This window comes from Rousettus aegyptiacus, unplaced genomic scaffold, assembly GCF_014176215.1.
Source record: "Rousettus aegyptiacus isolate mRouAeg1 unplaced genomic scaffold, mRouAeg1.p scaffold_m13_p_6, whole genome shotgun sequence".
Taxonomy (NCBI): Eukaryota; Metazoa; Chordata; class Mammalia; order Chiroptera; family Pteropodidae; genus Rousettus; species Rousettus aegyptiacus.
Window position 1 is genome coordinate 37,880,109 of NW_023416309.1, and position 26,400 is coordinate 37,906,508.

General features: G+C 34.9%; 1 protein-coding gene across 5 annotated transcripts in view; it reads left to right on the forward strand.

Moving 5' to 3' along the window:
* R3HCC1L (R3H domain and coiled-coil containing 1 like) overlaps positions 1-26,001 on the forward strand; it is a 67,747-nt gene extending 41,746 nt beyond the window's left edge. For all 5 annotated transcript variants that reach the window (XM_016164192.2, XM_016164190.2, XM_016164191.2 and 2 more), the window contains 6 exons: positions 1,654-3,464; positions 11,302-11,477; positions 15,774-15,844; positions 16,740-16,835; positions 17,330-17,470; positions 25,211-26,001. In XM_016164192.2, the coding sequence (XP_016019678.2) occupies positions 1,668-3,464; positions 11,302-11,477; positions 15,774-15,844; positions 16,740-16,835; positions 17,330-17,470; positions 25,211-25,278 (2,349 nt within the window). In that variant the 5' untranslated portion in view covers positions 1,654-1,667 and the 3' untranslated portion in view covers positions 25,279-26,001. The remainder of the gene's footprint in view (positions 1-1,653; positions 3,465-11,301; positions 11,478-15,773; positions 15,845-16,739; positions 16,836-17,329; positions 17,471-25,210) is intronic.
* Positions 26,002-26,400: the final 399 nt, after the last annotated feature.

Below are 26,400 nucleotides of genomic sequence, written 5' to 3' on the forward strand. Positions count from 1 at the left end.
AAGGTGTGTGTTAGCAGTTAACTGTCTACTGTCATAAAGGAATCTGAACTTTTATCCTTTTTAGGAAATTGTTTACATCTAAATGATTGCTTAACATATTGAGTTTCAAAGAGCTATGGGGACACAATTCTCCTTTAAATAACCCTCTCTAAATTTACTTCTACCCATTATCATTACTTTTTGTGGTGAGTCCACCTAATAGTTCTGTTAAGTAACTCACAAAATTGCTATCTTATACACAGAAGTTCATTATAATTACTTTGTCAGAGGCTTTGCTAACTGAGATCAAGATACACTGTGTCTATGGCATCCCTTCCAATGAAATATACTTTAGTACTTCTGTTTTTGAAAAGTAGGCATTTCTGAAAAATCTTTGCATGGCTAAATGTTAAAGTCATATTCTTCTACAAATGGAAAGATAGAAAATCCATTAAGAATGGTGGGCTAGATAACAATTAAGACATCAAGGAGAAAAGGGACAGGAAGATCACTTAGGACATTTGATGAACAGGGCCATGGTATGTACTTGGACGGAAAAGAAAATAATAGCCTGTGCCATGAGAGCAGAGCTTCTTCACTGAGGAAGTATCTTGGATCAGGTGACATTTTAGGGATCTGGAATAGAGAAGACAGGATTTGTTAGCCTTTTTGTCTTACTCTCTCTTTTTTTTTGAACCGTGTGTGGTGAAATATTAATAATGGATGCTTCCCAGCGTATGTGGGTATTTGCTAAGTATAGTACCTCCTTATTCTCTTTGCTCTGTACAAACTAATATCTACTTCACTTATTTTGAAAATTAAAAGTGACAATATGAAATTATCTCGCACATTTCCATATATGTTGTAGATAGTAGGTAAAGGTTTATTTAACTTTTGTTAAAATTTCCCCCCTTTTAAATTCTTTTGAGCAACCATAGTGGAGATTGTCAGGACATTACTAGTATGAGTTATCTCATCATGTTCTTTGGCCGTCACCCTCCTTCATCCTATTCAGGCCTATTTTATTGCTGCTGGAAGGAAGAAAAATTTATAGTAAGTCACTTGATTAAATAGTATTAATATAATAATGGCTTTCTCTCTCTCATTACCTCTTTCTTTCCAAAAAAATCATGTTCAAAAGCAATGTCTTCTAGAAAGCAGTCCCTGATTAGTCATCTCATTTTCTAGCCCATATTCACATTAATACCATTCAAGTTATCCTTAAAATCATATTTATAGATATATATTGAGCAAATGTGTTTTAGGGGTCCTCCCTGCATATACTCTTCAATATAAATTCCGAGCTCCTGGAATATGGAGACAGTTGTGTTTTTGTTAGCTTAGAATCACTTTTAATAATCTGTTTTAATTCAGCCTAAGATAAGGCTACTTGTTTAAAAAGTAGAGAGGACTTGGGAGGTAGAGGGAAAGGATTTGGAGAATATGAAGAAAGAGGATATATGGATAAATCCATGGTCCCATGAATTATTTTGGAATTTACTTTCATCAGTTGCTTACTTGATTGCATTAATTATTTTATGGTAGGTTTTCTTTCTTTTAACTTGAAGGTTTCTATAGAATGGATTCGTAGGCCCTCTACCTGCTCTAAAAATTTCTTGGTTCAATATGTTGTAATTAGTTTCTGGTAATTAAATTATTCTCTTTTTCTTACAGATTGAGGTGGTGCCATGCAGCAAGAAGCAGCAAGATGCAGAGTTCGAGCTAAGAGGCCTGATAAGGCACTTTATGTACCTAAAGCTCGAAGGGGTGTAGTACTCAGGACAGGTGATGAGGAAAAAAGCTGTGGTCCACCTAACTCTGTGGTGAAAGAAGAACAAAGAGAAGATTGTCTCTCCCAAAGGGAGATCTTTAGAGACAAACCTGAGACTCAAAGACCAAGTATTAATCCTGATGAAAAAGAGCACAATCGTAGGGAAGGAAAGAAATCTTCAACAAAATTAAAGAAAGACACATGCTTTCAAGAGAGAAATAAAGATAGGATTTGTACTAAGAGAGGAGCCACAGAATCCAAAGACGTATTATCCCAAGGATATCTGCAAGGAGACCTAAATCCTGAGGTTATTCCTAGTGTATCTTTACAAACACATTTTAAACCAAAAAAAGTAGAATATTTGGAGGATGAAAGCACAGATGTGACAGGATATGAAAAATTGCTTCTGACTCAGTCTTGTTCAGAAATCAGTAAGGCTCAGGTTCTAAACAAACCATTCCAAAATGTGGAACTCTGTGATCTCGCTAGGCACAAACTAAGTGGGGAAACATTTGAAGGCAGAGATTTGGAAAGCAGAGTTGAAACTGATGCCAAGGTTTTGGAGGTACTATCCCAGTTTCCTAGAGCTTTTAGTTCTGTTTTGAAACCTGAATGTATGATTGCACCAGTAAAACTCAGCTCTGATTCTGGAATTGTGCAACAAGGCATGCAAATATCAGATGGAATGTTGAAGCTCAGCAGTGGAGGCATCACCACTATTCTTGTTCCTGGAAGTTCAGATGGTGTCACTGATCAGACTTGTGTAGACTTTGAAGCTGAGAATGTTGGTGATAGAGTCAACAGTACTCATTTCATCTTGGGTCAGAAAGGTGTAGAGTCCATTCCTGAGATGATGGGTCACATCTCTCATAGAATGACGGTAGTCAACAAATTAGAGAGCACAAATGGCATTTTTGATCCAATGGTGATGAGAGAATGTGAGGAGAATGACAGTGCTACTGATGAGTTATGTGTAAAGTATGAACCTTCTGATACAGTTGTCCTTGTTCATGAAACAGATACAGATAATGGGTCTAAGAGTGTAGGTGACATTACAAATGAGGCATGTAAGATAGACAATACAGATGATCAAATAACTGTAGGCAGCCCTTGTGTAGTTGCAGTTAGAATAGCTGATGAGGCCCATAGCAACACAAGTAGTTTCTCAAAATATTTAGGAATGGACGCAGGTACAGCTTCTCTTCAGGTAGCTGAAAGTGGTAATGACACTCAAAATTTCAGCGACCTGACCACTTGCTCAGATAGTTATGCTAAGCGTATTTCATCTAGTTTCACAGAGTCAACAGGAAAGTTGATAGAGAGCTTGTCAGATTATGCTTCCTCCTTACCTATAAAGAAGATTACTGGTAGTAATTGTAACACTCTTTTGGACTCTGAACTCAGTATGCTAAATGGGACAAAAGTACTTTCAGATAGTGCCTTGGGCAATGATCTAGATTGTACTGGCGATATAACAGAAGCATTGCAGAAACTGAAAACTGCTGAAGAGTTCAAAACAAAAGAAGAAGATGACTCAGAGAATATAGAATTTGGTATATCTTTTCCTGATGTAGAACCAGTATCTATGGAGACATCCATGGAACCGAAAGCAACTGAAACTTCTCGCATTGAGGGAAGTGCTGCTACTGAGGAGAGCTGGGAGTCCATGTTTAATGATGATGGTGACTGCCTGGATCCACGTCTTCTACAAGAGGTGTGTTTAATGGAAATTGCTTGATGCTTAGATAATTTATAGATTCATAGAGCCTGGGATTTGGGTGCTAATTTTGATAGACATTTGTGTACATTCACTCATATTAGATCCATTTTAAGAGTTCTTTCAAAAAACTAATGGGATTATAGATTGAGAAAAGAATGTATAGTAGATCCTTAAAAAATAAAATATACAGAATTAAGCTATATCTACAAGAACCGCGGCCTGAGAGATTTTATTGAATAGATTAAAGATTAATTTAATGGATTTTGGCTATTTAAGAAGTACAGTTTGAGAAATACAGAAGGAAACTTCTTCAAAAGGGCTTTTCTGTGTTGACAGGATATTTACATGGGCCTTTTTTGAGGATAGGAGAATAATTTATTCATTTTTATTTTTCTAGTAGATATTTGAATTTTGTTAGATATTGTAGAGGGAAAGAGGTAGAGAAAGGAAGGGTAAAGTGAAGGTATGGTTGTTTTTTAAGGAGTTTATGCTGAGTTGAAGAATAAATGATTGTGGAGTCTATATAGAAAATATAAGTGAATAATGACATGCTGGCTAGTTGGAGTTCATGAATATAGAATGTTAGATTTTTGAAGGTATCTTAGAAATTATTTAGTTCAATCTTTTAATTTTCTTAATTTAGACATTCCTGTCTATCCAACATTTAAATTCCTTACCATAAATAAGAACCATTGGTTTTTTTAAATTTATTTTTTAACTTAAATTTTTTTTCATTAAGTTTATTGGGGTAACGTTGGTTAATACAATTATATAATTCAGGTGTACATTATAATTTGACATCTATACATTCTGTTGTGTGTTTACCATCCAAAGTTGGTTCCTTCAGCTACTATATATTTGATCTCCTTTACCCACTTCACCCTCCCCCTCTTCCCCTAAATTTTACCCCCTTAACCCCATCTACCTCCCCCATCCTCCACCCCCTACTCTCTGGTAGTGAGTTCATATAACTTTTGCCTGGAAGGGATAAAAATGATTTCTCTATAAAATCACCAGTTTTATAGATGAAGAAATTGAAGCTTACTGGTTATACCTTTAGGAAAGGCAGAATTAAGATTATCGTCCAATTCTGTCTTAATCCAGTGTTTATGTTCTTTTACCAGACCACTTTCTCACCTATGAAATAGTTTTATTTGAGTGACTCCAAAGAGCCTTTTAAATACTAAGTGATGAGTCTTTTGTTTCTGGGAATTAAACCAGAAGTACAGAAAAATGATGACATGGATGTGAAAGAGGCACATGAGACTGAAGAGAGGCCAGCCCATGGGATACAACGGACTTTCCAATACCCAGCAGTTCCTCCTACTCTTAGGTGTTTGCAGGCACACTTGTACCACAGTTAGCACTTCTTATGGTCAAATCAGGAAACGCTATGTTCTGACCACTCCTTAGAAATATAGAGCGGAAAATATCTATGAATGAGTATCCATGAACTCTTTGAAATTCCACGAAAATTGTTATGTTTTTTATAGTTTTCATCAGTTTCTCAAAGGCAGTGGTTCCCATAGTATAGTCCTTGGACCATGAGCATCACCTGGGAACTTGTTAGAAATGTAAACTCTTTAGCCCAGCAATGTGTGTATTTATGGGTTTTTCAAGTGATTCTGATGTACATAAAGTGAGAACCGTTGCTCAGAGGTAATACACAAACTTAAATGTATATCAGAAAGTGAGTATGGCAACTAGAAATGTCTGGCAGCCCATAATTAGAAAAACACTGTTCAGAGGTTTTAGATGCAAATCGGATTAAGAAATACTAATAATGGGGGAAGTGAGATGAATATAAAGAAGTTACTAAGGATCTAAGCATCGGAAGGCCTTCATCTAAGAAAGGAAACAGTTTTCATAGGAGTTGGCAAAGGGACTACTTGAGGCGATAGCACAGGTAGAAATAGCAGGGAAAGAACAGCTTCCTATAAAAGAAGGGAATGGCACACAGAGTGTTTTACATGTGGTAGGACTCTGAATATTCATTGAATGGTTGTAGGCTACTGAGCAGAACTGATAATTCCTTTTTAAGGTTGCCTCCAGGCACCTTTAAAACATCATTGCTGCTGGTACTTGAATTCTGTGTGATAGCTTAGGGTTATGGCTTCTATGTTGAGGTGGGCTACTCTTTCTCAGGTCTTCTTTTTATTTTTATTTTTTATTATTATTTTTTTTTTTATTTAAGCAGTTAAAACATTTTATTCAGACACTGTTGCCAGAGGAGGAAAGAGACCTCAGTATAGCGTCAATTCAGGCTCAGTTCAAAATCTTTTTCAGATATTAGCACTGTTTAGAATAGGTGCAAAAGAATTTAGGCAACTACTCAATATTTTGAGGAGCGAAGTGCTCTAACCAAAGAGGACACCAGCATGACTGAAAGCTGCGAATTGTGGGAAAGTGTGGAGTACGTAGTGTTTTAAGCTGAAGACAGCCAGTGCCTGAATGCTGTGTTTGTATCTTTTGTGCTTGGTAGAGAGTGGGTCTTTGTTAAGGGATAAGGATGAATGAGAGCAAGAAGGGAGATAGATCGAGAATGCTGTGTTGTGGATCCAATTTTAAATTTTGGTCTCTTGTGCTTTGGATTTTAGAAGATGTAATGATAATATTAAAATATGTCACCACCCAATAATATTAATAGTCCTTTGGTAACTATTGCTCTTAATTTATTATTTATATTGCTCCAAGCATACTTTATTAAGGGCTAGAGTGTCTGCCTACCTTGAAAACTTTCCAACCAAAGATTTTTGGCTCTTTTCCCAGCTGGCCTGTTTCTTTGTTGACAATGGTTAGACATATGGAAGTATGTTTAATACTTCTAATAGGCATGGAGGTATGCTGTAGAGCAGGATGTGGCAGTCATTGGCATGTGAAGCAGTTTCCTGTGACATTTGAACCTTTGAAACTGGCTGAAGAGGGTAGAGAGCATAACTAGGTCATTAATGAGCTCCCAGATAGAGACTCATCTTAGATGAGTATCTAAGATCACACTTCATTTCCTAAAGTGATGGTATGAGATGCTTAAATTGGTAATTGATAAAGAAAAGGATGTTGGCATTATTTTTTAACCCTGAGATCTTAGGACAAATAAGTACACAGTAATTATTATTGTCTATATAAAATTTCTAAGGCCCTGTGCCTCTACTGATGAGCAAACTTATTGATAGGAGGGTTAATAGGATACCAGCTATATCACATTGATTTGATAGACACTGGCATCTGGTCCTTTCACTAAAGCTATTTCTAGCCTTCATTTGAGTTTGAAGGTAAGTATAACTAATTAGGTAAAAGTTTCCTTTTGTTACAGACGGCTTCTAACAATGTGCAACCATGGAAAAGAGGAGTAAAGGAACACTATCTATAAAGGAACACTACCTATTCCTTCTGTATATGCTAACTCATATCCATATGCTCTGTCTCCCTGTAGTCTTTCGCAAAAACACTGTTTTTTTTTCTTAAGTAGAAAACCCATAATTGAAAGGAAAAATACATGATCTAACTAGTAAAAACAAATTATATGAAGTGCTAAGAGAGGAAAGTCATTGATATTCCACCCCAAAGGACCTCATTAATAGTTGGTAACCCATAACTTTGCTGTTAAATAGAAAATATTGAGCACTTAGAGTTAGATACAGTATAAATTGTAAATAGCTGGGTATATACTGTTATTATCACTAGTATGTTAAAGGCCTGCCTGGAATAAGATTGACTCATTTCTTAAACCAGTGAGTCTGGGTCTGCAGTTTGAAGGTCAGAAGTACATATATGTTACCTGTTGCTGGAAGGGACTGATAGGCAAGGACTAACAATATATAAGGCAATAAACAAGGAACAATTTTGATGTGAGAGAACAAGCCTGGATGTGATGCAGGATCTTGGGTATCTAATGAGGTAACTAATGGGAGCAGAAGAAGGAGAGGGATCAAGGACTAGAGAAATCAGGCAAGAAGTAGAATGGCAGTAAATGCCAAGTTCTCAATTTTTCTTAGGTCCAACAGACAGCTGTTGTCACTGATTACTGTAGTAGTAACTGAGTTAAGCTATCAAAGTTAGTTTGGGAAGCTTCAAACTTCTAGCATCCCCCATTTGACTTAGTTTTACTATTTTAGGCTAGCCTAGTCTTATCTTTCTACTTCATCAGTAGTATCTCTCCATCTAGTCTTTCCAATCATGCTGAGAAGAGGAGGAAATATAGATATGTCTCCCTGCCTTCTTAGTCTTCCTCTTGACTTTACATTTAATCTATTGCAATGTTTTCACTATTCAGTGGATCTATATAGCACCTTCCCAAGAATGCTGGCGTCAGCCTGTCATGTTAAACTTTCTGTCCTGTCTGAGTAGAAACCAGGTTCATGTTGGTTTAGGATATTCACTTGGTCTTTGCCCACTCATATACCATTACATTACCATTCATGAGAGAGAACTAGATCTCTCTGGCTATTCTCTGGCTCTGGGTCAGTAAATGATCATCTGAACCAATTGTTAGAGCACTCTACATGTCTCATTATTATAGACCTTTTGCCTTATTTTGCCCTTTTCTGCTTGCCTTTTCAATTTCTCCTTTCCCTTCTCTTTTACTGTGCCTTAAGCCAAAGCTATAGCCATTGCTTTCTCACACTGATGAAAATCAGTATTGAGATGTTGCTGATGGCTATTCTAGAGAAATCTTTAGATGGCAATAGCTATTCTAGAGAAATCTTTAGATGGTACCTTCTGTGGCATTCTATCCATCCAGTTTTACAAATATTTCGAAGCTGTTTGTTTCTGGCCTTGGTATCTTAAAAAGGTTAGTGGAGACATAGCAGATATATATTAATAATTTTATTTGCAGATAGAGAATACCATTATTAGAGATTATTTACTCTTACACTTAATGTGTAAAATGTTAGCATTTAAACGTCTGAAAAGGACTTTTTTACTACTGAAAAGGACTTAAAGTACTTAGGCCCAAAGCAATATGGAAGAGGGCTGGAAGCTATAATTTATGGTATATATTAAACACTGTCATCATCTTTTTATTGAACTCTTTTCGGATGTTTTTGAACTTAGGACATGAGAAATTCGAAAAGACTTAAAGTACTTTTTGTTTTTTTAAATAAATAGTGTTATTTCCCATCTGTGAAAGATGGGAAGTTAAGTGAGTAAAATATTTTAACATTCTAGCTTTTGCTTTATTCACATTACTGTAGACCAACATGAAAAACTCTTGGCTGTTCTCAGTTATCTGTGGTATTGTAATACCTTAGAATAGAATCAAATCCAGATAATCTAAAAAGCCTTATTTGTTTTTTTGTTTATAGCTTAAGCTGTTCTCCAACCAAATCTTTTAATTTATCAAGGTTTATAGTAAATAATAAAATATTAAATTGATTTTCTTCAATAGATAGTGAATTAATAAGAGGTGAATTAACCACAAGATAACAGTGGAAGAGCAATATAGAACCAAAGGACTTGAATAACCTAATCTATATAATTGAGAATTGACTATATAGGTTAGTTCTGTAAATAATCACATGTAAGTAGATATGGTGACATTTGAAGCTGCTGCAGTAGTGTTATACCACCAGCTTATGAGCAGGTCTCTGTCTTCCTTGCCCCTTTACCTCCTATTGCCTCCCATATTTAAATTTGTTATAATCATAACTATAAAGTGGTTTGTTATATTTAATTGTGTACCCACAAAAAAACATTCTTCATACTTTTCAAGATCTGAGCTAGGATTCTATCACAGCCCTTGAACTTTAAGGATTAGGAACCATAACTTGTTTAAGAGCTAGAACTATACTTTTTTAAAAAAAGTAGAATGTTAGTATTGAGAGGAATCTGTAACATAATGTAGTCTAGTCCTCTTCTTTTATAGGTAAGTAACTGAGGCTCAGAAAAGTTGGTACTTACACAGCTAAGGTTAGTGCCAGAGTTGACACTAGAATCCAAGTGTCCTGGTTTCTTTAAATTGAAAATGCCATTGATAGTGAAATAAATACATCATTATTTTATGTATCACTAAGAAAGAATTTAAACTTCATACCATGCTCACTCTTTAGAATTTTTATTTTATAAATATTGAAAGAACTCTTTTATATTTATTAGATAAAATTTTTATCATATATCATTTCTTAAATAAGGAAAATGTAGGTGAAATAAATTGGTTAAGGTTTTTTTTTAAACTTCATTTTTATAGTCCAGCTCATTCTAATAACTTCTTGACTCAGTCATTGATCATGATGTCTTTCCATTCTGTATTAACTTCTGTGTCATCAAGAACTTTGAAGATGCAGCATTTCTTAAAGATTAAAAAAAGCAAAAATCATTGTTGCTGTATTCTTAAACTACCTTTGCACTTATATAGAGCTATTCTTATACATTATTAGCCATACTTTGTGCAAGTTTTGGTACTAGTACTTTATGTTCATGCATGTGCAGGCAAGCAGTGATAATATACACTATTGTAAGATGCATCCTGATGTTAAAGTGTGAAAAAAATGTGCATCATAGAATTGATGAAATATGATATATATCCAGCTACTAAGTGTTATGATATAGTAGTATATCATATATATAGTAGTATATAGGAGGGAGAGACCACCAAATTTGAGTCAGTAGGGAAAGGTTCAAGAGGAGATAAAGACTGAAGGATCTTAAAGGAGAGGAAGGATCAAGAGCAGACAAAGCTCTCCAGGTTGTGAGAACAGCTTGTAAAAAATACAAAATATTCCCAGATTTAGGTCTTTGAATACTTAGGTGCCAGGCAGTATTCTAAGCACTTATTGTATCATCTTACTTGCCCATATATGTATCTATGAGTTTAAAGTACTATTATTGTTCCCATTCTTTTTATGTATAAAACTGAAGCATAGTGGAGAAATGGAACTAGAGGCACAGCAATAAATATTTTTGTTGATTTTACTTAAATCACCTTTCCCCTTTTCTCCTTTGCAAATAAAATTCTTGAATCATGTTTCACTTCTCCAAGGAAAGGTGATAAATCCTTAGCATTGCAAGTTCTCATTTCCTCATTTGGTGGGAAAAGCATGATATAAAAGAGGGAAAGCTTGATGGGATCTAGTTGGACTTGCGATTAACAGAGAAGACACTCTTGGGTGTGAAGGCTTTGGGTGGTCAAAATGACTCTCAGGGCTTTGCTGCCATTTTCTGTTTTTCCATTGCCCTCTGCTTCCAATGTGAAATAGCCTTTAGTTTTTTTATAGGATAGTAGAATTTTAAGTATTTTTCATTACTGTTAACTTTTTTTACTAACTTGCAATGTGGAAATTCCTTTAGGTAGCTTTAATGCTAGGGACCTTTACTTGTACCACTTAAATTTGTTTTAACAAATTTCTTTGTAAGCGATATTCAACAGAAGGTAGAATAACAAAGTATTTTCACTTTTAAAAATTGTGTTTTTGTTCACTTCCAAAAAAAGAAACTATGAGATGAGTCTGATCAATAAGCTCAATAAAACAAATGTTATTAATTCATCTCTTCATCTGTTTTCTGAAATTCATTTTCCAAGATGCGCCATTCGTAACTCACCACATTAATCATTTTACTTTTTCTCACACACTGGTTGATAGATGCAAGTTGAGTTTCATGTGCTAACTGTTTTTGTTAGAATTTCAATACCTTTTCAAGTATTCCACATGTATAATATAAACTGGCTGATAGAACCGTGGTCATTATTGTATTTATCAACAGCGTTAATACAATGCTAAAGGTCAAGGAATGGGAGTATAGAGACGAGGAAGATTGTTTATGTAAGGGAGGATGTTTTATAATGCTATGGCTTGATGTAACAGTCACTTTTATGTTTCTTCCTCCTCTTCAGTTATCAGGGAATATGAAGAATAGAAAAAGCATCCAAGAACCTAGATTTGATTATTACAACAATGAAGTTCCTGATATTGACCTCAGTGATTGTGAATTCCCACATGTCATTGAAATTTATGACTTCCCCCAAGAATTTCGTACTGAAGACCTCCTACGAGTTTTCTGCAGTTATCAGTAAGTATTTGCAAATCATTGAGGATGCTAGAAAAGGTGGAATGAAATTTTTTAAAAATGTTTTCTGAAAAATCATCTCTTTGTTTCATATTCCCCATTGTTTAGCATCAAGTTTGTTTATTGTCTGTTCCAGGTCCATTAGAAATGGACTGTATTAAACAAACCACTCTTCTAAATTTCTTAAAAATGCCAAATAGCCTTTGTAGACCTAATTTTAGCATTTAGAAAGAACAATATCAATGATTTTAAATCTACCTTCATTGTGCATTTAGTCCATTTATATTTATTGTAATTATTAATACACAGTCAACTCTCGAATAAGGTAGGAGTTAGGGGTGCTGACCAACCCACACAGTCAAAAATTCACATATAACTTTTGACTCTCCAAAAACTTTAATAGTCTATTGACAGGAAGCCTTACCAATAACATAAACAGTCAATTAACACATATTTCATATGTTATATGTATTGTATGCTGTATTAATCAATAAAATAAACTAGAGAAAAGAAAATGTTATTAAAATCATAAGGAAGAGACAATACAAATACAGTACTGTACTGTATCAACACTGTAAGTTAAAAAGAATCACATATAAGTGGACCTGCACATTTCAAGGGTCAACTATATTTGGATGTATACCTTCCATCTTTTTTTGTGTGTTTACTTGTTCCATCTTTTTCTCTTCTTTCTTGCCTTCTTTTGGATTGATGAGGTATTTTTTTCTCATTCCATTTTTTGGGGAAATGATACTCTGTTTCTAGTCTTTGGTAGTTACTTTGGAAATTAAAAATGCATGCTTAATTTATTAGTGGCTAAAGTTAATATTTTTATACTTTTTCAAACACTATAAAGGCTTTAAATATTACCTGTACCAGGTTCTCTTTTACCTTCTTTAAGATGCCAATTAAATATATATTAGACCTCTCACTTAATTTTCATGTCAACTCTCTTTCATATTTTCCATTTCTTTGTCAGTTACATTCTGAATAATTTCTTTACCTCTGATTTCCAGTTCACTAACTTTTTTATTCAGTTATGTTTAATTTGCTGTTAAATCTGTCCTTTGAATTTTTAAATTTATTTTTACTATGTTTTTCATTTTTCAAAGTTCTTCATCTTTTTCAAATCTGCATGGTCATTTTTCAGTTTCTTGTTTTCTCCAAATATTTTCAAGATTTAAAAAATTTCTTTAAGTATATTAAACATAGATCTCCTATAGTTTATGTCTGATAATTCCTTTACCTGAAGTCCTTTTAGTTCTTTTTTTGCAAATTCTCACTCACAGTGCCTTGCTTTTTGGGAAGTTTAGTTTTTATGTTTGTTTGTTTTTACTGCGAGCCACCCATTTTCCTTGAAATTTTATGTATGGGAATTGAGGCCTAACATAAACAAAGATTTCTCCTGAACAGATTTGTTTTTTTCTGCCAAGCACCAATGGCACTAACAGTGCAAGAACACTGTAAATGAAATTATTGATTTGAGGTCAGAATAACCTCAGAAATAATCAAGTGGAGAATGATAAAAAATAATTGTTATGTGTCTCAGCTAGTTTATTTTAACAACTAAGTGTCCACTTAGTTGCCAGTCTTTGATGTGATGCCAGGCCTTTTTTTTTTTTTTTTTTTTTAAGTTATTGGTTGGTTGATAGAAGAGTTCTTGTATGTCACCATCATAATATATTACTATGACTTCCAGTTTCATTTCTTTAGAGTAAGAACTTCAACATACCTTCAGAGTCATCTGAGTGCATATTGCTTATAGTGTTTACTTTTATCCATTTTGCTTATGGCTGTTTTGCCCTAACATAATTGATAATAGTTCTTTGAGTTTTTCAGTGACTTCACTTTTTTCTGGTCTTCCAAAAGCATTCAACTCAGTTTTTATAGACACAGCAACGCTTGTTTCCTACTCGTTTCATTGATTTAATTTTATTCATTTATGTAGTGAGTGTAAATTGAAATTGATATAAGTGGTTTTGAAAACAATTGCACTGACTCTTTGTATGCATGTCATTCCTAAAAAAAGAGTCAGAAGTATACCCCCGTATCTCTAGTTTATAAGATAAAAACAAGCTTCAGGAATAAAGAAATAATCTAGAAAGAAAGTTATAAAAAAATTTTCAGGATCTGAAAAGAGGTCAATACCAAGAAGAATTATACTTAAATGCTGTAATCTTGATATTAAAATATTTAATTTAAAATTAATTCATGTAACTCTTGAATTTGTATGATTTTATATCATTTGGGGATAGCCTCCAACTTAAAGGGCCAGATTACAAATATTTTAGGCAGCTCTGTTTTTGTTGCACAAAAGTAGCTATAGACCATATGTAAACAAATGAGTGTGGCTGTATTCAGTAAAACTTTTATTTGCAAAAACAAGCATTCTCATTTTCTATAAAGTTCTAGAACAAGCAAACTAGCTAGCAGCAGTATACCTCATTTATATTTGGTTGAGGGTGCTGGGCATCAGTTCTATGAAAGAAAGAAAGGGTGACTGGATCCTGGAGGACAGTTAGTCCCTCTCATAGACCTTCTAAATATATAGTATAGGTGGTCAGTCAAATTAATTAGTTATGTAAGACCCAGTATTAGAGCCTGTTCCATACAAAATGCATTGTAGATTTTAAAAGCAGTCAATGAGATTAAATCACAAATTAAAACTACCTTGGATTGTTATTAAAGGATCTAGACTTTCCTGAAGATTAGTTAATTCTTATGAATAGTTAACTTCCCATCGATTTGTTTTTTCCGGATCTTAACCTGTAAGACCATTAAAAAAAATAAATCCAAAAACATCCTCAAAAGAAAAGCATTTGAAAGGATTTTAAATTCCAAAGTCTAAAAGACCCTCCAGAACCCATCTAGGTCTTTTTCTTTCTTTTTTGTAAACTATCTTATGCTATAGATTTCTACTATTGAATTTTTTCCTTCTCTAACCCCTGTGGTCATTTTATGTCATGGTCAAACTTACCCTTACATTCAGGAAATTTTCTTAACTAACCTACAAAACCTTCTTTATTTCTTTCTCCCTCAAAGGAATTTTTTTCTTGATTGGTTGTTAAAGAAGAAAAATATTTTAGGAGTTGTCATTTTTTTTCATTATAGTGCTTTATAAAAATAAAGAAGAGGTCATGGTGCAAAAGCCTATAATGTCTGAGCCAAATACTAGTTAGCTTCATGTTTTAATCACCATCTTCATCAATATTAATAACCTTTCTGATGAATATTGCTATTAATAATAAAAAATAATGAGCACCATTCATTTACTAAATGTCCACTGAGTGCTCAGCACTGTGTTCTTTGCCTTGTCATGGATGATCTCATTTCCATTTTTACAACAACTCTGTGAGAAGTACTATGCCCGTTTCTGCAGATGAGCAGAATTAGCTCAAGAGAGTTTAAATCTGCGCAAGGATTCAAGGTGGGGGCAGAGCTGGAGTCCGTTTATATATCTCCGACCCTCAAACACCCAAGCTCTTTCCACAGTACTATACTGAATCCATGAGCAGTTTTAAGCGTCAAACTGAAAAAAATAACTGTTATGTCATCATCCTGGTAGTCCTTGTGCTCACTGTATAACTCTGCTCTAAAATGATGGTGTTTTTATAGTACTTCATTGGTCATTCTTTTGATTCTAATTTGATTGATATTTCTCTTTTATCTTGATTGCTTTTATCCTGAATTTTTCTGGCTTTGCCACATTTCTTTCCTATTTTCCCTTTCTACTTCCCTTCTACAACAAGTAAGACAGAATAGATCAACCTTTCTGATTATAGTTGTCCTTTCTCTCCACTACTTGACTTTTTTTTTCCTTTGACCTGTCTCCCATTGCCTCTCTGTCTCTTTCTCTATCTCTGTTTTTGAGCTTACATATGCATTAAATCCAGGTGACCTTCCTTCCTGCCTCCTCCTCTAGTATCCTACCCCTCCTCTGAACCCCCTTTCTACCTCTTCTTGTTTTGTACCCATAGGCCCATAGAACGCCTTTTGTAAATAGTGTGTAAAAAAAAAAATACCTCCCCAAGGGACTTGTGAGGATTAATTAGTTGATGTCTGTAAAATGGCTGGGAATGTAAAATACTCCAAGGTAGTTCTTTATGATGGTATTATTGCTTTTAAAAATCAGTGGCTGCTTCTGTCCTCCAAGCTGTTTTTTATGTCATTATCCCCATTCCACCTGTGCTCTTGTTGATTGTTTCTTATCATGCAATGCTTTATGGGACTTTATTTGAAAGGTGTTTAATGGAAATAAATTTTAAGAAACAAAATCATGGGATTTTTTTTTTGTTGCAGGAAGAAAGGATTTGATATTAAATGGGTGGATGATACACATGCCCTAGGAGTATTCTCCAGTCCAATTACAGGTAATTTACCAATGGATTTTAGTGTTCTTTTCTTATTGTACATTTTCTTCTGCTACTTGTCATTTTTTTTCTGTTGAGTTCCAGCCAGCTGGATTTTATTTAGCCAGTATAGGAACTTGGCAGATAAAGGTTTTTTAGGCATGGTGTTGGTTACCCATGTGCTTCCCTTCTCCCTTTTTATGTTAATCTGAACGTATTTGGAGAAATAGTCAACTCGTTTCAAGGTTGTTTGTTACATAACTGTCAGTTACGCTAGTACGTAAATAGATCATAGGTAGAGATTTAAGAAACTTGTGTGACTAAATCTTACAGTACTTAGGATTCCCCTCCCCCGCCCCAGACAAATGAATTTGAAGTAGCCCTTTAACCTGTCCAGTGAGAGATTGTAATATCTGCTTTCTGAATATATAATTGGGCCTTTTCACATATATCATTGGCCTCATGTTACATCTGATGCAGAGGTATTCAAAGAAATTAGAGATTTTGGTTCTTGCCTGAACCACCTAGAATAGAGGTCTGCAAACTTTTTCTGTAAAGGGCCAGATAGGAAATATTTTAGGGCATATGGTCTTTGTCACTACTTAACTCTGCTGTTGTAGCAAGAAAGCAGCCACAGATAGGATGCGAACAAATGGGCATGGCTGTTTGAGTAAAACTTTATTTACAAAAACAGATAGTTGACTGGAAATAATCACAGAGCCATAGTTTGCTGATCCCCGATCTAAAAATTATCACTGTCAAGTTGTTCCTTAGGGATTTTCTAGAGCTTACCCTTTGCTTGCCATGAAAAAAAAGCATAACATCTAGGAAATACTTTCTAAGAATTAGTCTTAAATTTTCCGTTGCATCACTCTTCTTCATGTCTTCTCTTCCTTATATTTATTTCTCATTGTAGCTCGTGATGCTCTGGGTAGTAAACATGCCATGGTGAAGATCCGGCCCTTGTCACAGGCCACAAGAGCAGCTAAGGCCAAAGCTAGAGCTTATGCTGGTGAGTCTATAGTCTTGGTTTTTTTCTTGTTGATGTTAGTGTTATTGTTTTTTTCAACACTTGCATCCAGAGTTCTAAAGACATAACACTTTTATTTTTAGTGTTAAAGGAAGTATGTTTTTAAGGAAAAATAGGAAAGAGAAATGGCTATGTTGGAAATGTGGCATCTGAGCAGCCACTTGGAGAGAATGGGAGATGCTAACTGCAAGCAATGCAGCAACCATTTTCTGATGACATCCTTATCTAGTTTACCTCTGTGTTTAGCTGTTTCACAAGAGTCACGATAAGAAATTGTGTTAATACAGATAATGAAGCAAGAGTTGTTAGTGCTTTGCCATGTTAATTTCCTCTGATCTTCATCTTTCAGGCTTGTATTAATTACTACTGATGCAGCCCTTGTTAATCTATTTTGTATGTTAAATACTGAGTTAAATTACTTAGAGCTAGAGTGTTTTACATCACTCCCTCTTATACCTTCTCTTTCGCCCATTCAGAATTCCTCCACCCAGCAAAGGAACGTCCTGAGACTTCAGCAGCTCTAGCCAGAAGGCTGGTCATCAGCGCCCTTGGGGTTCGAAGTAAACAGAGCAAAACTGAACGGGAAGCCGAACTCAAGAAACTGCAAGAAGCCCGAGGTGAGTTGAAGTGATAGTGTTCTTCTCTAATCCCTTTAGAGCTCACTATATGTATTAAAAAACAAAATGAAGTTTATTCCATTTTGTCATTACTGATTCCTAGAAGCCTCCCAGGTGTATTGAAATAGTTTTCATGCCTTATATTTAGGAGGAATACATTTCAGGATTTGTCTACATGTTTTACACACCAAGGCATCTTAATCCATTCTCCTACTGTTGTTTTCTGAGAGAGGTTCAGTTTTCCCAGCTCATCCATGACTTTTTCTGTGGTTCTTGCTCCAAACGCTGAGAAAATTTTTTCTTTGAATACACAATAATCTCTGAGGCAGAACACATTATTTGCTATGGTTTTACTGGGCCATGATTGCCATGGTATTATTATCAAATGGTTTAGATCTTAGGTAAAGACTAATTAAAGAAAAGCCAGCAGCTGACATCGATAACTGGAGGTGGTATTTTTTTTATCTGTATAGACAGTCCTGAGTGGCTCCGTTAGAGTACATCTAGATTACCTAACTTCTGATTATTTTTCAGTATCTAAGGGTTCTCAGAAAATATTTCAACTGATTCACAAATAGGATTTTTCTTTCCCTATAGTTTTGGGGTTAAAACCTCTCTCTCCACTTTATAGGCTGTTGATTTGTCTGTAAAGGTTTGCGACTCCAGTTGTACTTAAGTACTTTTTCTCAACCTTCAGGCTATAGAGAGTCTCATTGCCTTAAGCCCACGATCTGTGGAATCTGTGAAGGCAATTTATTCTTAAAATTCCACTTACTGAAAAGTAACTTCATTTTTTCATTAAATGAATTGAAGTTTCAAACTCCTTGTTTATTGCCAGTCTAACAAGGCCATTAATACTTCCTGTCCACTCTGCTTTGGTGATAGCAGGCAGCTTCTGGACTCTCAGCTGCACTGACCAGATAACTAGTGACAGAGTATCTTATGTAAGGTGCGAGAATTTCAGAACAGATCCCAACTAATGTTTTGAAACTTTAATGATTATAATAAGGCAGTTTTGATTTTTCCATTGCATTGTTCACTCAAAGGCCTCTTACAGTCTTTAGAAATGGGAGGATTCCTCTAGTTTGTATCAATGGCAGTAACAGAGTTAAAGGAAAATGCAGTGTCCTTAACTCTTTATTAATTGGTTGTCTCTGAAGAAAATGATTTTTCCGTGATAACCACAATTATCTCAGAAGATCAATAGAGGGTAATAACAATGGTATCTATAAAAGGAGAAGTGACTTTTTGCAGTGTATCATGCTTTCCTGTGTATCTCTACAGGTATCCAGCAACAGTTTTACATGGATATCAACTTGAGTATTCTCCTCTACTTTTCTGTAGGCACATCAGCATGCAGTTCCACCTGAAGTATTTGTGTTCAGTACCCAGCTATACAAAGGACAGTTCAGTGATGCAGTTACAAATGAGACTGTTGGCTAAGTGGGTACCCTATTACTAACTTTTTTAAAGGAGGCCTTTAGTTGTGAATAGAGACCCATTGTGATAAGTTCCTACTATCTATTGGTGCCAAGGCTGTACAGATTATAGAGGACTTTTCCTTTAATAAGCTCCAGAGCTTTCTCACTCTTTATGTCTGAAAAGATGCATGTGGAAGATTCCTGATTTATCTCTTTCTGGCTTCTTTATACATTGAGCAGATACTCTTATATCTGCCTACATGGACCCCAAAGTTTCTCACTTAGCAAGATTATTTTTCTGTGGAAATTAAAAGTTATTTAGGTATTAAGCAGAGTAGATTTTTTTTTGTTCTAGACCTTTTTCCACTAGAAGAGGAGGGATCAACATAGCATAGTGGATAACATTATATATAGACTCTGGAATCATACTGCCTGGGTCACACCTTAGCTCTGCCATTTATTGGCTCTGTGACCTTGGACAGATCTTTTACTCTCTGGATGCCTGTTTCCTCATCCATAAAAGGGAAATCAAGTGAGATAATCTACAAAAGAGACTTCATTTTCAAAAACCGTAGGAATGCCCTCCCTTCTGTTTATATAGCCTATGGTGTGTAATAAATTTAGCTGCAGCTGTTTTTATTAGTAATAGGAGCAATATTGTTATATGGTGAGTGCAGCACAGACTCCAGTGCATGTTTTTTACGTTACTCTTTTTATTTTAAATTTCCTATACTACTCTCAGCTACATTCGGCTTTTACTGAGAACCTGCCCTTTGCAAAGCATTGCATTGTGCTTTCTATTTAGGAGAATTAGAGATTTGGCAAGATTTGGTCCTCTCAAGTGGGGATATCTGCCTTGAGTAAGGAAGAAAACATGAACCTGATATTTTAAGTACTTGTTTCTCTTCTCACTTTAGTTCTGAAGATTTTAAGATTAAAAGCCATGGATTTTTTGTTGATTAAAAGGATTAGAAGGAGACTCCAGGTAATGTAACATGTTATGATAACTCTGTGATGGATGATATTATCTCCAGTTTAGAGCTGGCACAGAGAAGTTACATAACTGGCCTAAGGTAATCCAGCTGGTAAATTGAGGTGTCATTGGAACCTAGATCCCTCTAATTAAAATCCATGCTCCTTCTATATTACTGTAATCCCTCTTGAAGGATTTGGGGGCAGTTAACATTTTTTCCCAGGAAAAAAAACATTTAAAATGTTTTTGGGTCTTCAGAAAATAAAATATGACAGACTTCTTTTTAGTTACTAATTCCAATGGTTAGCTGCTTTTACTGTCAGAAAATTCTTCGTTAGGTTTAACTTACATCTGTATGATAGTTTAAACCAATTTCTTCTTTTTTTCTTAGTAAAGAAATAGGAAACATCTGGACACCATTCTGTTCTAACAACCTTTAACTATAAAGATCAAGGGTAGATCATTTACGAATGAGGAAATATGGGCTGTAGTAGAGTTTTTGCCATTAACTAGTTGTGTGACTGTGAGTGAGTCTCTGTGCCCATTTCCAATGAAGTGAAAGTAATGTCTGAGTTAACCTAATCTTGGAGAATTTTTTGAGCACAACCTAAGTTAATATGTGTAAAAATATTTAGAAAGTGCTTTACAAATTCAGAATACTGTTATTTATATGATTCTTAGGAAATTAGTGTTCATTATAATATGAGCTAGTAATGACAAACACATACTGTGTACTGCTGCTCCCCACCCATTACCCATAGCAGTGCTCATCATTCATGACATTCTCAGTGAGTTTTGATTCAGTGACCATAGCCAATTGATCAGAATTAGAATGGGAATTGAGATCTGTGTGCCTTCCTAATATAGGTACTTTTATTAATAATACTATAATCTCCTTGCCTTTTTCCCACTTGAAGAATTCTGTCTGGCACAGTGTCTGGTTTATAAAAAGATGTTCAATGTATATACATGTTCATTGACTGAATATCTGAATGACTTGGTTATTTTAATTTTTCTTCACAAATCTTATTTCATTCATGACCGTACTCTGAACCCTGTCAAGTCCTCCATGTGTTTCTTTATAAAATCCAGAGTTGAACAGTACATCTGAGACCCTTCTAATTAATGAATTTGGGATTTGTGATTCTGAGATTTAAAGACTTTCCTGTTAAGTTTCTCCACCCTACTTTGATCTTTTTACCTTTTTAGTGAGGAGTCTATGTCTTAGTCCTTAAAAAGGAGATTCAGAAAATAAAGCTACTCTGGGAAAGAACTGAGAAAAGGGAAGTATCCAATTCATTTTAAGCAAATCATACTGTATATATATCTGGAGGATAAGAGCGTTATTTCCTAAGCCTTTGAACATGGGGAAAATAGATTTTTTAGTCCAGATGAGTACATAACAGATTAGAACTACACTGAGAATGGGAAATGAAAGCATAGATCATCCTTCAGTGCTTTTTGTATATTTTTTTCAATTTTATTTTTTACTTTTCAATTATAGTTGACATACAATTATTATATTAGTTTCAAGTATACCACATAGTGATTAGACATTTTTATAATTTATAAGATTACCCAATAAGTCTAGTACCCATCCGACATCATATATAGTTATTACATTATTGTCGACTATTCCCTATGCTGTACTTTATATCCTTGTGATTTTTTTATAACTGGCAATTTGTACATCTTAATCTTTTCCCCCTTTTCACACCCCCAAAGCCCATCCTATCTAGCGCCCATCAAAATATTCTCTGTACATCCTTCTGTGCTTTGTATTTGATTTAATCATGTTTAATCCAGTAATACACTAAATGATAAAACTATAAAGACCAAACTAAGGAATATGTGTAAAATTTGCTCACATTCTACTTACCAAACTACTTGATTCTCACCTGAAATTGGAGATAGTTAGCATTACTTCTCAGAATAAGCTTCCCTCTCATTTTCAAAGCCTGTTATAATTTTATTTCATAATTTATTTCCATTTTACTCTTGGGTGATAGGTGATTAAGTGGCTGGTCCTAAAAGGCCATTCTTTGAGTTACAGGCCTGAAAGAGTAAACAATAATTTGATCTCCTAGTTTCGATGAGTTAAATCACTAAGAACTTAAAAGTAAAATCATCTCTGTAGGGTAGTCAACTATAATAAAAAATTAATCATAGCTGTTACCTTCTGAAGTCCCTTTTCAGGCATTCCATTATTCTTTCTGCAAGAGTGGTACTGTATTGCTGACTCAAAAATCTAGTTCTTGGGACATTTTCTTGATATCTTTTCTCTTCTGATGAGAAGTTCCCTTAATTTCTAACTACATTTTTCATTTTAATGTGGTCTTTTTCTCTGAAATGCAGTATTTCCCCATGTTTTTGGTGTCCCTGCTGTTTAATAAACTTATGTCCTGGCCTAGATCAGAGGAGAAAATGTTGATCCTAGGACTAACTGAACATTTCACCAACTCTTGCTAAGTAAATAGCACATAATTCTTTGTGTTGATACTTAATACATTGATAATCAATCTAGTCTCTACCACAGTTATATGCCACTTTTTAACACTTAGGTAATCCAGACTATATTTTCCTGGCCTAGTAATGATTATGTAAATACTTGGTAAGCCTAAAATCTAAAACCTTCCAAAAATTAAGAGATTATTTATATTCTCCTTGATCTTCCAGATCTGTCAAACCATAGAAGGCAATTAGATTAGTTTGACCAGACTTGTACTTCAAGTCTTCATGTTGATTATTACTCTGTAGGTGACTACAGGTAGATTTTGTGATGATTTTCTCCATTTTCTTAGGTGTAGAAGTACATTTTTAAAGTTGCAATTTATATCTTTTTTTACTTTTTTCAAACATGACACCAAACTGGCCCTTTTTTAATCTTTAGCACTTTCTGTTCCCTCAGCGAGAAGTGGTGATTTTAGTCAACTCATTTAATATAATCATTTTTGCCTATTTATTTATTATACTAGGAATGAAAAGCTTTCAGGGCCAGTTATTTGAATGCTTTAGGTTAATCATTTCATACTAATTCTTTTATTCTTCCTTCTTTGCCATTATGGCTACTGTGGGGCTTTCTCTTACTGTTTTTAATTGTTAGAGGTAGAGTTAATAAGAGCTTTTTTCATACAGTCTATAAGTTATTATCTACTTTCCTTTTCCTTTAATAAAGGGACAGCATGTTTCTTTAACTTTCTGTGAATACATTTTTTTCCCACACTTTTTCTTTTTCTTTGTAGATATTTTCAGATATCAGGATAGTGGAATGTATGCTATTTGAAGTATTAAAGACCTGAGTTCCAGCTTCAGTTTTTTACTGTTTAACCTTAAGCAAGTCATTTAACCTCCTTCCAAGCTTCCATTTACTCTTTAGATTGAAGATTATATTTTAAGTCTCATTTTAATCTATATTTCTCTATTCATGTTTATGTTTTAAATTTATATCTCACATTTTTATTATTTCTTTGTACTTCTCACATGGTTTTCTCATATGGTTTATAATCAGAATTTCCTTTTATATTTACATATTTTTGGTAATAGAAATCAACAATTAGAACGCATTAGGGTAGGAAATGTTTCAGAATTTAAAATTTTTCCAGTTTTAGAAAGTAAACATGGTTATTTTATTTAATATTTGTTTCATAGCACTAAAATCAAACACATTAATATTAATATTTCTGCAGCACAGTGTATGACTAAGTCACCATAAATGGCGTAAGTGAAGATTATAAACAGCCTCATATCCCTCAGGTTAATTTATCACCAAATTTATTTTGGTCCAGACTTTACAAAATAAAACAAAACTTTGTTTTCATAACTGCTTTGACTTTGGAATGTGGTTTATGGGCCAGTTATTATATTTTTCTACTGCACCTGGATTTCTTTTCTTTAACTTCCCATATTGCTTATTGAAAATTTTAAGTTCTAATAATTCACTTTTCTAGTTTCTTCACTATTTTCTTGTAATCCAGAACCAGTTTTTGATTGTTTTTGTGTAAGATTACCTTCGCCTTTAGATCCCCTCCTGACTTTCCTGTTTGTGAGAGTCAGAACCACGCAGTGCTTTCCTAAGAAATGTGCTGTTTCCTAGAGAGTCCCACCCAGCCCAATGCAAGCCTGTCTTAAAGCCAGGTCACAGGACATTGAATTAGCTAGCCTTCAGTTTGGAATTCGCTGACCCCCATTTTCTGCCTCTTGTAACTTGCTGCTATATTCGGATTGTGCCACAAGATGGTGCCCAAATAGCAGTGAATTTCTCTTTCTTAGATTTACAAGTGCCAGTCAGCTTCCTGACCAAGTTCTTTGCCCTTAAAGTACAATCAGCTATAGTACAGGAATTTTATAAGAGATAACTGCTGATTTGGAAAGATATGTCAAAATAGCAAGTATTAACTCTAAACTCACCTCGATGTCAAAATAGCAAGTATTAACTCTAAACTCACCTTGATTTTGATTTCTGTAATCCTTCTAATTCATGACTTGCAAAATCTTATACAGACATCTGAAATAATAATAGCCTGTGGAAGGAAGCACTTAGGCTTATCACCTACATTTTATGGTGTCAAGGTAAATGACAAACCATGGCATTAGAACGGGTATTGTGGCACCTAATGAAGTGCATGTGCCACCAAACCATGTATGGTCTGTATTTTCTCAGGTCTTGGTGAAAGTGTTAATTGCAAATGAAGCTTCTGTGCTAAAAATTAAAGATGAATAACCCAGATTTGTGCATTAAAAAAAAAAAGTCTTTAGTTTTCCCTCAATTATATGTGGGAATTTATTTCCTGTTAGAATTGTGCATTTTAGAAGATTTCTGGTTCCTGAAAGTGTTTTGAAAATACTGAAACTCAGTTTGCCTCTGAAATATTTTTTCTAAGATTGTAATAGGTAGATATAACTAAAGCCAGTAGCTACCATTTGAGCAAGAAGTTAGAAGAATATTGAAACAGTCTTGATCACTTGAAATATTTGAAAAGATGAGTAAACAGTGAATAATGGGAAATTATATTTAAGCACTTAACACAGTTGAGAAATAGAATTATAATAAATATATTATCAGCAAGACTAGAATCTGGATCCTGCTAGATTCTGACTTATTCTATATACTTTTTATTTCTATTAATTAGCCATATATATATATATATATATATATAATAATGGTAACATTTCCATTTAACAAAGCACTTGGAAAGTTAAAGATATTAACTCTTGGAATCAGATAAGAGAAAATCAGGAAATCCAGCTTTTGTTTAATAAAGTTTGCTTTGTAATTTGGGTTAAGGGAAAGTCGTATGAAAGTTATATGAAGTACACTACCACCTTTAACACTGCCCTGATTTGCAGAGAGAAAACGTTTGGAAGCCAAGCAACGAGAAGACATCTGGGAAGGTAGAGACCAGTCTGCAGTGTGAACATCGCCCAGTGAAAGGGATAATTCCTTAAATTCAGAAAATATTTCCACAGTCTTCAGATAAGAGGATCCTTCCAGAGCTCTGTGCACATGCAGATATGTGTGTCAAAGAAAGAAAGAGATAAAATGATCAAGACAAGGACTGACTGGCATAGAAAGAAGACAGACTCCTGTTTGTCTACATTCTTAAATGCAGTTCTTTGGAATCGTCTTATTGTGTTGGGCTTCAAAGAGAGCCATCAACCAGGAAGAAACTTGGAAAAGGTGACTCCCAGGAGTCCTCTGGACAGGGCAAGTCATGTTAGCATGGGTCACACATCAGAGATGTTTTAAGCAAATACAAAACAGGACTCAGACCTGCGATGATGGGAGATTTAGGCCCTGCAAAACCAGGGCGTTCCTTAGTACCTCACAAAGCTGAGAACAGCAATATTGAGGGAGAAGGAATGGAGCAGAACAGTGTCTGGAGTACTTGGTATTCACAGAATCTACCCTGCCAGTTCCAGAACTCCAAAATTGGTGAACTGCAGCAGATGTGGGTATTTGGACTCCAGAGTTTGTACTGAGTTAAGTGCTTGGGGCTACTCCAGCTGCACGGCAGCCAGAGGCATGTCAGCTCCATTCCTCATAGGAAGCCAGTTTGGGGAACTGTATGCCAGTTCCAGTTTAAGCAGTACTATCATGTTGTAAGAGGGAGACATTAAAGCTCATTTTATGACATAGATCACTCTGGTATTTGTCAGTTTTGTCATTCCCACAAAGAAATTGGAGAGCAGCTCTCCTCTTATCTTCATCCCTGTAATGCTGTGCGTGGGTTCAGTGGATTTGTTGCTTTTGTCAAACCCCACAAAGTAAAGAGCTAATCATCTCTCTCTGTCTCAGACTACACCATAAAGGTGGCTCTCCTGAATTTGGTATGTGGCATCTCCTCTTTCCTTCCTGCCCTCTTTGGACACCTGCACCCCAACTGCTAGTCTTTTCCCATTTCTGTCAAATCTGACATACTCCAGAAAGCATCTGGCACACAGCATGTTCTTGGTATGATCTTCTCAGCCTGTGCCAGAGGTACTTGGCAAGCAGTACCAGACCATCCATTACAATGAAGAATAAAACAAACACTTCT